This window comes from Neolamprologus multifasciatus, chromosome 1, assembly GCF_963576455.1.
Source record: "Neolamprologus multifasciatus chromosome 1, fNeoMul1.2, whole genome shotgun sequence".
Taxonomy (NCBI): Eukaryota; Metazoa; Chordata; class Actinopteri; order Cichliformes; family Cichlidae; genus Neolamprologus; species Neolamprologus multifasciatus.
In genome coordinates, this window is record NC_140439.1 from 21,381,258 (window position 1) to 21,395,519 (window position 14,262).

At 37.9% G+C, this 14,262-nt stretch overlaps 1 protein-coding gene across 2 annotated transcripts in view; it reads left to right on the forward strand.

Annotated features, from left to right (window-relative positions):
* myo1ea (myosin IEa) overlaps window positions 1–14,262 on the forward strand; it is a 59,071-nt gene that overhangs the window by 20,077 nt on the left and 24,732 nt on the right. For both annotated transcript variants that reach the window (XM_085146999.1, XM_085147081.1), the window contains exons 5-13: window positions 2,547–2,634; window positions 5,452–5,541; window positions 6,214–6,345; window positions 6,882–7,016; window positions 7,293–7,425; window positions 9,544–9,740; window positions 9,838–9,918; window positions 10,555–10,641; window positions 10,752–10,835. In XM_085146999.1, the coding sequence (XP_085003125.1) occupies window positions 2,547–2,634; window positions 5,452–5,541; window positions 6,214–6,345; window positions 6,882–7,016; window positions 7,293–7,425; window positions 9,544–9,740; window positions 9,838–9,918; window positions 10,555–10,641; window positions 10,752–10,835 (1,027 nt within the window). The remainder of the gene's footprint in view (window positions 1–2,546; window positions 2,635–5,451; window positions 5,542–6,213; window positions 6,346–6,881; window positions 7,017–7,292; window positions 7,426–9,543; window positions 9,741–9,837; window positions 9,919–10,554; window positions 10,642–10,751; window positions 10,836–14,262) is intronic.

A 14,262-nucleotide genomic window follows, 5' to 3' on the forward strand; every position in this document is an offset into this window, starting at 1 on the left:
AACCCAGTCTGAGAGAAAGCAGGCGTATCCATTGCTCGGCTGGCTTTTTACCAGGAATCTGCGCTTTCTTTTTTTTAATGATTGTGCGTGGGATCCTTTCCACGCATGATTGTGCCTTTTCATCAGTGTCAACAGAGCAGGTTGCTGTTATAATTAGATCAGTTTGAGAAGGACAATGTGTGGTGAGAGATTGTCGGGATCATTTTAATGCTTAAAATATGCACGTAGTCATTGGGTGTGGCCTGCACCGTGAAAATGCATTTATGTTAGGCTTTTAAATATTTCTGCAGCTGTATGTGGAGACAAAATGAATGTCCTCGTGTGATCGCTCAAAGTCTCAGGTAGTTAAATTCTAGCAGTATATTTCCTGCACTTTCTTACAAAGAACATAGTGTAATAGGCAAAACTTTAGGGTAGCCTATACAACAAAGAAAAAGACACGCTAATTAAAATGTAAAATTTTAAAAAATTTGCTTAATTTCACCAAATATCTTAAAGTAGAGGTCAGCGACTGAAACAGGTGTCCTGTGAGCTATGACTTGAAGAGACCGTGGGTCTTAAAGTAGCAACGGTCCCTCTGCCCTCCTACTCCTTAGTATCAGTAACTAAAAGAGATGTTTAGTATGCAGGCAAAAGTCATAGGAGGTGATGTATACAAACAATGTAAAAACATACAAAAAAAAACCAATGCACTGACATTATCACAGGAAAATCTTGTCAAACAGACAGTACATGTGGCTCAGCGAGTTCTGTGGGAATGCAGCGAACACCTTGTTGGATTCAAAACTGCCAAAACTAGACTGTTGACTGAACATCCTTCACATAGCTCAAGTCAGTAATAATTTATGAAAGATAATGCTTAACGCTCCCTCCCTCTGCACTACATTGTGTAACTCACGTCCTTGTTTGGTTAATAAATCACTGCAGAAGTCAGAAATGTCTTCAGCATTCAAACGCCACAACAATGAGACCTGCCCCTTTGGGGGTTTAAATGGGCCTCAAAGTCTCACTGCAGCTTGTGCTGGAAATACCTCTTTAGAGGGTCAATTGCAAGAGGAGAAACGATGCTCTTAGATGCATATAACTAAACTACCAGTTTCCTACTTGATTCCAAACTGCAGAGCGAGGAAGTCCAGGCAAAACTTTAGGATCTGGTACAGGCTGGGAGGTGTATATAGTAGGATGTGTGCAGCTATACTGAGACTGTGTAATAGAGCAGCTCCCATGACTTCCTCTGGCAGTCTCAAACAGTCTGCAGCTGTGTTTCTCACAGCGGCTGTACCATCCTGACTCTACTTTAAGGCACAGATAGAAAAAACAGACGCAGCCATCATCCACTGCCAAACCACGTAGGTCAAAATAAGTATGACCCCGGCGCAGTGAAAGGCAAGGAGAGGAAAAAGACAAGAGTAGGCTGAGGGAAAAGATACGAAGGAAAGCTATGTAAACAAAACGGGATAAATGTCGTTATTACTGCAGCGTTCATCCGCCTGCATGTGCAAGAGCCACTGACGGTGGGTCAAGTTCATGCAGCAAATGTAGCTGTCTAGCTGTGACTGCTTATTTAAGAGATTCAGTTTTACTTTCTGAGGTGGAAATTTGCACGAAACGTGTCACGCACACATAAACATATTCTCAACCAATTTTGATCTGGATTTTTGTCTGAATGAAGAGTTTGTGCAATTCAAATGACACGTGTTTAGACAGTTACACATTTTTTTTCAGACTCTTTATTCACTTTAACATAGAGTAAGATACGTTGCAAGTCTCTTTAATTTAAGTAGGTTTACATTTGGGACAAAAGTACTGTGTCCAATTGCTTTCTACCCCTCAGCTTTGGGTACTATGTGTTTAAATCTGGGTACATTTGCTACATAGTGATTTTTTTTTCTATATTAATTTAAATGTACTCCAAATGAAAGCTGAGGACTGAACTTGCAATCTGGAATTTTTTATTCCAGGTTGATGGCGCTAAAATAGAAACTCTAAAGGATAAAAATGTTGTAACTGTCCAAATACCAGCTGTCTGGACCAAGTTTACCATGTTTAGTAGTCCAAATTATCCTGTTTATTGTAGTGTGTCCAACCAAAACAAACACATGTAAACAAACCATGTACCAGATTCTGTTTTCAAATATGGATGTAAAATATGTGTTTATTCTTAGAGAAGAGGCAAAAGTCTGCACTGGGACATATGCAGGAAACTATTTAATGCACAGACGTTTCTGGCCAAGCTGTTCCTAAGCAGGCTTATTGTTAAATATCAGATCACATGCATGTGGGGGTATGACATAAGCTTTAGACTGATAAGCCACCAGAACAAACGGGAACAAGGAAAATTCATTTAAAACCCATAATAGGTGAACAAAAATCAAAACCAAAAAAGTTTTGGGGCGGGTGTTTTTTAGTCACTGAGTGAATAAAAACTGTGGTTGTGTGAGACAGAAAATGACGTCTCAGTGAGCGTGTGCCACAGGCTATCAGGTGTATCTGAATTTGGCTTGTGTTTGAGAAAGTATGTGATGAAGTCTTTATCTGCTTTTCAGCGGTGAAAGCGGAGCAGGGAAGACTGTGGCAGCCAAATATATCATGGGCTACATCTCCAGAGTGTCAGGCGGTGGACCTAGAGTGCAGGTGAGAGGAGATGCCTTTTGTCCTTCTCGGCAGTTTGTAAATGAGGAATGCATATTTGAAATGCTCAAATGCACATGTGAACGATAACTAAGTTAAACCAGAATGATTTGTGATACTAACTGCACACGTGTGCAGTCAAACCACCTGTTGCTGTCTCATTCTTGCATTGTCTTTCACGCTTTGCTCCAGTCTTTGTCTTGTCATCCTCATCCTTTGTGTCCTATTGTGAGCCCATCAGCAGACTCTTATACACGCAGCCCCCTCGTGCCATCTGGCACCCCCCCCCCCCCCAAATAAAAAAAGAAAAACAAAAAAAACAGCAGATGTCCAGTTTCTAAGCTCGATAAAAATCTCAAGTTTGATGAGGAAATTCCTGCACCGTGATGGCAGTGGGAGTTTTATAATTAATCCACTCAGAGCTGCTTCCACCAAGAAAACAATCAGAAATCATTTTCTGGCTTTAAATTTAACCATAGACTGCTTACACTAAATCAACTAAGACAGCTTTATTATATAACTATGATAATGTTAACTGTACTTCATGCCTCAAGATAATATCACTGTGTCAGTTCAGCTGTTTTAGCAACATACATTTCTCAAAGCTTCTACATATCTAATTAGGGCTGTTCGATATAACGATATTTTACGCTATCGTTTGTTTCGTGGTGTCGCAAAATAAACTGTTTACGGCAATATTTTTTCATCATTTTGATGGTCACTGTAGTGGCTATATTAATTTCTTAAAGTTCTCTCTTTCTCTTATATTTAATATAACCACACTACAGACGGACAAGCGCCTGTTTTTATGCGTTGTCGTTAGCAACAACGACGGTAACACCATTGCGTGTCCGCTTGTTTATGTTCCACATAAACCTTTCACAATAAAGCTCAAGATCCTGTTGAGACTTAAAAATAAACTGAATCACGTGAAAGAGCAGATTATTTACAGATGAGAATTAAAAAAGAGCCGGCAGGTGCTAAAAAATAAACCTTAGACTCAAACGTTAGAACAAGCCTTTCCCTGCAGCACGCCGTGTAATAAATACTCACAAAGAAAACGTCAGCTGTTACAACTAGGGGTGGGTTTTTATAATCGATTTATCGATTAAAATCGATTCTGGCTTGGATTACGTAAAATCGATTCATTAAAATCCTGAATCGATTTTTTAATATAAATTTATTTTGCCCGAAATGCCAGAATCTCAGGTGAAATCTCACAAAACTTCAACAACCACCAAACAGCTAAAACAGTAAATGAGAGCAGGAACACGGATTCTGCACAAAGACTTAAACACACAGCGCAGCCCGCGGATCAGAATCAGATGTCGAATTTCTCACAGTCGGGGCTGAAAGCCGACAGCCCGCTGATTCTGATCTGTCGGCGGGTCCGCGCTTTGTGTTCACGCCCTTTATGCGCTGATTGTAAAGCTGTTAGTTTGATGTCTCTCCAAACAATATTGACCGAACCAGCAGCAAAAGAAGATCCAAACTATTCACTCTTACTTTTACTGTTTTGCTTCTACCATGATGCACAGCTCTCTCTCCCCCTCTCTCTCTCTGTATGATTTTCTGCATTATTCGCTTGCTTGTTACGCACAAGTCTACCTTTGTTTACAGCGCTATCGGCCGACTTTTTTTTTCTTTCCGTTTTATATACTTCCGAAAAGAAAACCTAATTTCTGCCGTTCAATGCTGAACAAATTTAAACTTTTTAAAATTATGCAAAATGCAAAATGCTTAGCCGTGTCTCTAATAAAACCGCTGTAACTTCAGAGGTAATGTTCATATGTTGATTAATGGTTTTCTTTCGTTTTTGATGTACTGCAGAATATTTTTATAAAATCCCAGGCCAGGAAAAATCACCTTCATGTGTTTCTGTGTTTTATCTTCAGCTACTTTGACACAAAGGCATCTGCTGTGACGCTCACACCTTTGATAAAGTCTTGCGTGTGTCAGCTTCCTTTTTATAGATACAAAAATATGTAAATGTACTAATCTGAATTATAATATTTCTGACTGTCAAAATTTCCCATATTCAAATCGAAGTGAATCGAATCGAATTAAATCGAATCGTGGATCGAATCGATTCTGGACCTTGTGAATCGGAATTGAATCGATTCTAGAAATCAGTGACGATACCCAGCCCTAGTTACAACTTATGTCTAAAAATGTATAGTTTCATGCATCGGTTAAAACACTGACTCCAGGTACATGATACGCAGCTGGAAACACTTCCCGCAAGTCGAGCTGCCCGAGATTCACAGAATTTACAGAAAATGTTACATTTTTGTGATTTATATCGTTATCGGGACGATAGAATTCTTATATCGGGATATGAGATTTTGGTCATATTGCACAACCCTATATCTAATAGTACTTGTACTTATTCAGATTTTTTGGACATCTGGAGATCATACTGGAATAAAACATCAGTGCAAGAAGAACTTCAGCGTAGTTAAAAGGCTAAACTCATATAAGAATGTGTGTCAGCGAAGGATGTTTTTCTTTAGTACAGGACTGATAAAAGAAAATTTCCAAGAAATACCACTCAGCCTCTGTGAACAATACTGGAAGTGGGGAATATCTCTGTCTGCTGTACTGATTTAAAACTCATGTGTTTCTGACACACACATGGCTCATAGGGAGGATAATGCCCTCCAGATTTTGTGTGTCTGTCTGTAGATGTGCATGTGTGCGCCATGCTGCTATCTTAGTGGAAACTTTCAGAGAGTCGGGGTGTGAAGTGTGTGGTTTCTCTACCTGCTGCCTCATCTGTTTGTGATGTAGCATCAGCTCACTGAATCTGTCTCCTCGCAGCACGTCAAAGACATCATCCTGCAGTCCAACCCGCTGCTAGAGGCCTTCGGCAACGCCAAAACTTTGAGGAACAACAACTCCAGCAGATTTGTAAGTCTGCTTCTCTCCCCCCCTTTAACATACAGTGTAATCAAATTTAAAGTGAAATTCCCACTTGTAGTCACAGACAGGGACGGAGCTGCCGTGGAACAAGCTGAGTCCTCAACTTTTTTTTCGTGGCATACCTTCGAGACCTTTGAGATTTACAGTAACAGCTTGCCTTCTGTTTTCTGTTTTATTTCATGAGGCATCAAACCTCGTGTGTGTCCCGGTTAACCAGAAGTGCTGCGACGACGCACTGCTCAGAAAGACACACATGCAGAAGCCCTGAGGCTTACTAAGAAACTTAACCAATGAAAAATAAGCTTCACATAGAAAGTGCAACTCCCCCGAAATTTTTCAACCGAGTCATAAAGAGCAGATGCCATAAAAGATATTCTTAGCTTCAAATTTAAAAGAGCAAAAATAGTTTGGCACTAATTGTGTAAGGTCACTACATTTGAAGTGCTTTCTTTGAATAATGAGACATTGCATACAGGCTAGTCTGGAGTTGAGAGTAAGACAAAAAGCTGGATCATATTTCTATTTAAGCTGACACACACACACACACACTGCTAGTAGCCTTAGAACAGCTAGGTGCCAGTATTTTCAGACCGTAAATGCTGCCTTTTAAGCTTTATTACAGTTGGCTGCAATACAAAAAAAAATGCTTTGATCCATCAGGGGAAATACTTTGAGATCCAGTTCAGCTCCGGCGGTGAACCAGACGGCGGGAAAATCTCCAACTTCCTTCTGGAAAAGTCACGTGTTGTCATGAGGAATCCTGGAGAAAGGAGTTTCCATATATTCTACCAGGTGAGGCCCTTTTTTTTTTGTAATAGTGAATGGAACACATGTGACCTGAGAAAAGGGCCTGCGAGGTGATTTCAGGACAGTTTGGGTTAGAAAAGCAGTCTGTTTTTGTCATGCATGGCCAGAGGTTCTCTTTTTTCGATAGTACAGCTTTCTTTTTTTTCTTTCTTTTTTTTTGAACTTTTATTGCCAAAAATAACAAGCCAATTCACAGCAACAACATGATCTGAGACCAAATCTGCAGTATATAATGGTGAGGGTAATTCAAAAACTTAATTTAAAAGGAAAAACACACATATACATATACATACATACCTATACTTACATACCTAAGCACAGATGTAACAGTGTTAAGGCTTTAGTGTCCTGTCAAGATATTTTATAATTTTTCTCGAAGGTTGGCCCTTTTAGTTGTAGTTGGGCTGTTATCCGTTCCATTGTATAGACATGTCTAGTTTTCAGAAGCCAGTACAGCTTTCTTTAAACTGTGTGTTATATATTTTGTACACACAGTTAGAGACTTAATTTCTGCTCAACAGTTGATAGAAGGAGCCACCTCGGAGCAGAAAAATAGCCTGGGAATCACAAGCCTGGATTACTACAGTTACCTCAATCAGTCTGGCTCCTACAAAGTGGACGACATCAACGACAAGAGTGACTTCCAGGAGACAATGGTACGGTCAGACTCTTTCTGTCTGCTTGGGAGTTAGTGGTGTTGTGTTTGTCTGTGAATCTCATACCAGTGTTCATGTGGCTCACAGTCTCTCAATAGCACTCCTCTCTTGTTTTCTTTTTTCCTTTTTTTTTCAATGATCTCCTTCTGTTTTTGTTTACCAGCAAGACCACAACAGGAGTAATTAGAGAACATGAGCTAGGTACCGCAGGAGTGAGTAAACCCCCACTGTGGTCCTGATTTAGCATGCTATTTTTTTCCCCTTTTACTTCCCCAGAAAGCCATGGATGTGATTGGCATTGCACCAGAGGACCGCTCCATGGTGCTTCAGATCGTAGCCGGAGTCCTGCACCTGGGAAATATCAGCTTCAAGGAATCGGGGAACTATGCTGCTGTGGAGAGCGAAGAGTGTAAGTGGACTTGCACAATGAGCTGATCACCAGTCACTAAAGATTTTTGTCACCAAAAGGAAACAGAGCGCTAAGGCCTGAGTCTGAGTAGTGGTAAATCTTTGCTTTTCGCTGGGTTCTTGTCCTGACCTGCCCTTCTCTGGTTTTGGAGGGTGTTTCTTTTTCACCACTTTCACTCCCTAAAGTTTTATTGTGTTAATGCAGGGCTGCAGCCAGCTGTCTGGAGTACTTCAGGCCATGCAAGATCACCAGAATATAAAATGCTATTATTGAAGGTCTGGACGTATTTCGTCAGAGACTAAAATTACTTGGAAAAATGCTTTTTTTTTTGTCTGTCCCCCTTCTCCCTTCCTCTTTTCTTTTTCTCCTCATGCTGCGTCTGTATGATGCAGGGGAGAGTGCAGTTGCCAGTCTACAAAGCGCTGGTTTGTTCAGGGCAGACATAACAGCAGCATTTCATAATCTAAGCCTTTCCTGCTCCTTTCAGCCTCCTTTCCTGTGTGCTTTAACTGCAGTGTGCTGTTGTATTACTGCTCCTAATATAAAACTGCACATGCCACTTCAGTATTAACTACTAAAACTAAAAGTATAAAGATGAAAGTAGGCAGACTGTAAATAGATGATGGACACTGCCACTGCCAAATCACCCAGCATTTGGTCTTTTTTTTTCTGAGCTGCGCTAGTTTTAAAGACATGAGGGTTTCATCTCTTTTCACCATTAATATATTGACATTAATTCAGTTCAAAAATTAGTAATGACTTTTTGGACTGAAGAACTCCATCCATCACTTCAATTCATTGTCACAGAAGTCTGTCCCAGCTGCCATGGGGCGAGAGGCAGGGTATACCCTGAACAGATGGCCAGTCTCCCACAATGACTAAAAAACTCCCACAGCTCAAATTTAACATGCAAATATCCAAGAGTTGATATTGGGGAAATGAAGTGAGCTGTCAGAGGACTGTTCATGTCTTACTGGAGTGAAGCTGCAAGCTTTGAAAACGTCTGTACCGACATCTACATTATGCACTGCTGCTTTGACTAACAAATCTGCAGGAAAACACAGAGTTACATTAGAGTTACATTGTTTCCAAAGTTCACAGAATGTGTCCACACCGCCAGCCGTCATATACAGCCATTACCTTTATTACCAAACACAAAGGACGACTTTTCCTCACGGTTTAATCGGGCGTATGGTCAGTCACACCCTAACGTCCCAAAAGGGGGGGGCTTCTAGAGTGGTCTGATGCATTCTCAGACGCAGCGAGTCTGCAGGCCTGAGAGCTATTTCCTTTTAGGGGAAGTGAGTCACTGTAATAAGGCAGGGAGGGGCTCTCAGGGGACAATATCAGCGCCAGGTCGGGGCTTGATCTGTGGTGTGTGCCACACTTTTTATTGAAGAGTTCAGTAGCAGCTATTTTTATATTTTACGCTACACTCAGCTGCAGTACAAAGCTCATGAGCTCTGAATCATCTACCATTATCTTTATATTTGTGGATTTACATCAGTCATGTGCATTGTGATTATGAGAAGTTTAAAAAGGTAGATTTATTTGAACCCTGGATTTCAGTGTTTTCTGTGCTAATGCAAAGGTTTCACCTTTCGAAGAGTCCAGTGCTGTGTATTGATTTGAATGCTGGTTTTCACAGAAGTGTCTCGTAGTTGCTTCAGAGAAGGATCCAATTCTCACATGCTGCTTTTTTTCTCAGCTCATCATAGCAGTGCAGTAGCAGAATATTACAACAAAAGACTGTCAAGCAAATATAGTGGTTATGATCATTTTCATTTAATCAGCTGTTTGTTTTTTTGATTAATGATTAAAACTATAAAATGTCAGAAAACGTTAAAAAGATATTCTAATTGCTCTTTCCCTTTGATCTACATCCCAGTTTTTCCCCCAAACTATTCTCCATAACTCAAGAGATATTTAATTAAAGATTACAAACGACAAAAGCAAAATATAATCTCCTCTTATTTTAGGAGCTGGAAAATTGTTTCACCCCCTTAATGATAAATTCTTAAATAGCCAAATCATCATAGTCCTTATGAAATATATATTTGTATAGAATAACACTTATAAAGTCACAACTGCTTTCTTTTCCCTCCTTTCCTATAATAGTTTTAGCCTTTCCTGCGTTTCTGCTGGGGATTGACCACATCCGTCTGAAGGAGAAACTGACAAGTCGAAAGATGGACAGCAAGTGGGGAAGCGCGGTGGAGTCCATCGACGTGACGCTGAACGTGGAGCAGGCGTGTTACACGCGTGACGCCCTCTCCAAAGCCCTGCATTCACGTGTGTTTGACTTTCTGGTCGAGGTATGATTACATGCATACAGTGCTTTGCGAGAGTAAATACAAAGTGCTGAAGCCGGCTATATTTTGGTAATAACAGCTTTTAATCTTTTAATTTCAGTCCATCAACAAAGCCATGGTGAAGGATCATCAGGAGTTAAATGTTGGCGTGTTGGACATTTATGGATTTGAAATTTTCCAAGTAAGTGTTTTTTGGACATTTCTCAGGCTGACACATGGCTGCAGGAATGCAGCAATGTGAAAATGAGATTAACTGCTATTAGCAATGAGCATTTAAACAGATTTAACACAAAGGATGAGGCTAATGTAAAAAGTATGTGGATTAGGTCCCATCTCCTAATTGAGGCAGCAGTCTTCAGCATGCTTTTTTAATCTGATTACGTCATTGTTTACTTTGTTTAATGAGACTGGACATTTGTGGTTTACAAACAGCTCTTTAGCCCTTTTATCAACGTTGCTATGGTGACCGTGACTCTATCTCTGATAGCTAAATGACATCTAATCTGATCCAGGTTTGGCTGTTTTTTCAGGTTAAAGAGTTTTTTGTATGCACAATATAAGAAAAGGTCAGCTGCATTCTGGTGACTGCAGGTTTTTAGAAAGGAAGCTGCAGACCTCTGTAGCCTAAAGTTCAGGCTGAAGGTCCATTGTATGTGCTGCGAAATGCACAATGCTCCCCTTCCTTTAACATCAGGCAGTCAGTACATCGCTCCCCGTCCAAACAAAGCCCATTGAGCTTAGAGGATATCCGCACCCCCACTGGACATGCAGCTCATTTAGGCTATACAGATTTTATTCACCCTCTTGTCTTCTTCAGAAAAATGGGTTCGAGCAGTTCTGCATCAACTTTGTGAATGAGAAGCTCCAGCAGATATTCATCGAGCTGACTCTAAAGGCGGAGCAGGTAATGTTCCTCCACACTCTTCTCTTCTTCCCCCCCTCACTCCATTTTTGTTTTTTTTCCACAGATGCTTTATTCTCTAACACTGAACTTTTTTTTTCCATGTCTTGCAGGAGGAGTATGTGCAGGAGGGCATCAAGTGGACTCCTATAGAATACTTCAACAACAAGATTGTGTGCGATCTCATCGAGAGCAAAGTAAATAAACTCTGAATAGGACGTTTGTTGCTCATACACAATATACACATTTCTTTCTCTTTAATATAGAAAAAAAAGCCTTTCATTTTCATTAACCACAAACATGACAGAAAATCTTGGTAAGACCTCAGTTATTTAAAAAAAATGCTGCCTATGTGATGGTGAATTTATTTTTTGGGGAAGTTGATTTAAATATCCACCCTCTAGGCTTTTATCATCAAGAAAGTAACAGATTACTTTGTAAAGTAAAATGGTATGGAGATTATATTTTGAATTTTTGAATTTGAATTGAATTTGAATTTGAAATGTTTATTTCAGTCAACAACAACAGATTATAATTTTACATAAAAGTACTCAAACAGTAACCGAAAAAGGAATAGGCTGAAGCTTTATGGCTTATACTTATCCTATCCCTTACCCCCATAGAAATAATCAAATCCTTAACCAAGAAAATAAATAGCATTGATAAATAAGTTGTATAACAGTTTGAAAAGAAATCAATGATAAATCAAGAAATTAAGAAATTAAATCAACACAAACCTTTTTTTAACAAACCAAATTTCTATAACCTTGTATAATACTAATTTTTAAAATCTTCCTGAAGAATGACAAAGAAAAACACATCTTCAGTTCATCATTAAGTCCATTCCATAATTTCACTCCCAAAACTGACACACATCTATACTTAACATTGGTTCTCACTTTAGGCATTTCAAACTTATAAGACCCCCTCAAATCATATTTTCCATCTCTTAGTTGAAACATACTTAAAATACAAATTGGAACATTCTTTTTAATCACACGATATATAATTTCTAAAGTTTTAGAATATATAATGTCCATGAATTTTAACATAGATGATCCTACAAAAAACTGGTTGGTTGACTCCCTATATCCAACTTTATTTATTATTCTAATAGCTCTTTTTTGCAATTTAAATATTGAATCCAAATATGTTTTGTATGTGTTCCCCCAAATTTCTGCACAGTAGGTCATATAAGGCAAACAAAGGGAAGTATACAATAAATAAAGGCAGTTTTTATTCAAAAAATCTCTTGTTTTATAAAGAATAGAAATAGACTTGGATAATTTCCGTTTCACATGTTCTATGTGGGGCTTCCAACAAAGTTTATCATCAATAATTACTCCTAAAAATTTTGTCTCATATACTCTTTCAATTTCCACATTATTTAAATTCAATTTTACTTTAATATTACTTTTACTACCTCCAAATAACATAAATTTTGTTTTACTTTCATTCAATGATAGTTTATTAAATACAAACCATCTATTTAACTTCATGAGTTCTGTTTCCACTGTTTTCAGTAATTTCTTTATGTCTTTTCCAGAACAAAATAAGTTTGTATCATCAGCAAACATCACATATTTTAAAGTATCACTGGCTGTACAAATATCATTTATATAAAGTAAAAATAATTTAGGTCCCAAAACAGATCCTTGCGGAACTCCACAAGTTACTTTTCTAAGTTTAGATTTCATGTTATTAATACTCACATATTGGAACCTATTATTCAAGTAACTATTTAACCAAAATTGTACAAGACCTCTTAAACCATACCTTTCACACTTCTGTAAAAGTAAAGAATGATCTATCGTATCAAAGGCTTTACGTAAATCAATAAACACACCTATTCCAAACTGTTTTTCATCCACAGCTGTTGTAATATTTTCAATAAATTCCATCACAGCTAGAGATGTTGAGCGATTTCTTCTAAACCCATACTGATGATCATTCAATAAATCATATTTATCAATAAAAGAATCTAGTTTGTTTGCAAATAGTTTTTCAAGAATCTTTGAAAACTGAGGCAGTAAAGATACCGGTCTATAGTTTGACACAATCTGTTTATCACCAGTTTTATATAGTGGGATCACTTTGGCTATTTTCATTTTATCTGGAAAAATTCCAGTTTGAAATGATTTGTTACAAATATATGTTAACGGTTGAAGGACACTATGAAGAACTTCTTTAATTAGCGACATGTCAAGGTCGTCACAATCCATGGATTTTTTACTCTTGAATTTACTCACCACTTCTACAATGTCACTCTCACAGACTCCACCAAGAAACATTGAGCTACATTTAGAAGAAGTAGAATCTACTTCATCATTTTCTCCTGGTACAGAAATCTCTTTTGCCAAATTGGGACCTACATTAACAAAGTAATCATTAAATTCATTAACAATGCTCTCAGTATTCTCAATCACTACATTACCTCTTGTTACAATACGTGTTGGAGAACATATATTATGTTGATTTTTTATTATCCTATTTAATACACTCCAGGTAGCCTTAATATTACTTTTATGTTTTTGAAGCAGCTGTTCATAATATCTTTTCTTTTCATATCGCATAATAGATGTTAATTTATTTCGATATTTCTTATATTTGTCTTCATTTTCCTTTGTTCTATTTGTCAAAAAAATCCTGTATAACCTATTTTTCTTTTTACAGGCTCTTTCCAGGCCTTGTGTAAACCATGGTTTTTTCTTTTTATAATTTCCAGAAAACTTTTTAATTGGACAATGGCTGTCATAGATTGACAAAAATATATCCAAAAATGCATTGTATGCATCATTAGTGTCTTCCACATAAACTTTTTGCCAGTCATAATTTTCTAAGTCTGTTTTAAAAGCTGCAATTTGTTCTGGTGTTTTTATTCTACCACTGTAATCAATTTTCTTATCCTCTTGAAAATGAAGTTGATTGTTCATTTCAAACACTGAAAAGACAGGCAAGTGATCACTTACATCTGTGACTAACAGTCCACTATGTATCTTGCCGTCTATCTTATTGACAAAAATATTGTCGATCAAAGTGGCACTATCCATCGTTATTCTGCTCGGCTTTAGAATCAACGGATGGAATCCAAAACTAAACATTGTATCAATAAATTCTGAAGTCTTATTATGGTCGTTTACCTTCAATAGATCAATGTTAAAATCACCACAAAAAAAAGTCACCTTCTCCTTGTGTTTTTCTAATATTACAGAAATTTCTTTAGTAAACTGATCTATACAGGATGCAGGTGTACGATAAATGCAGCTAACTAATATGTTTTTCGATCTTTCAACCTGAATTTCAATGGTTAAACATTCCATCAAGTTATCAATCACAGCAGTCATATTGTTAACAACTTTACATTTAAGATATGAAAAAACAAACATAGCAACACCTCCTCCTCTTCTATTCTTCCTATTTTGCCAAAACATTTCATAGCCCTCTAGTCCATCTTGCAATTCTTTGTCGTCATTCAACCATGTTTCTGAAATTGCTACCACTGCAAACTTATTTTGGAATTGATCAAGATACGCTTTGATTTTAGAAAAATTACTGTAAAGACTCCGACTGTTAAAGTGGATTAATGAAAAACCTTTTAACTTGGGATCCAACTCTTCCCCATTA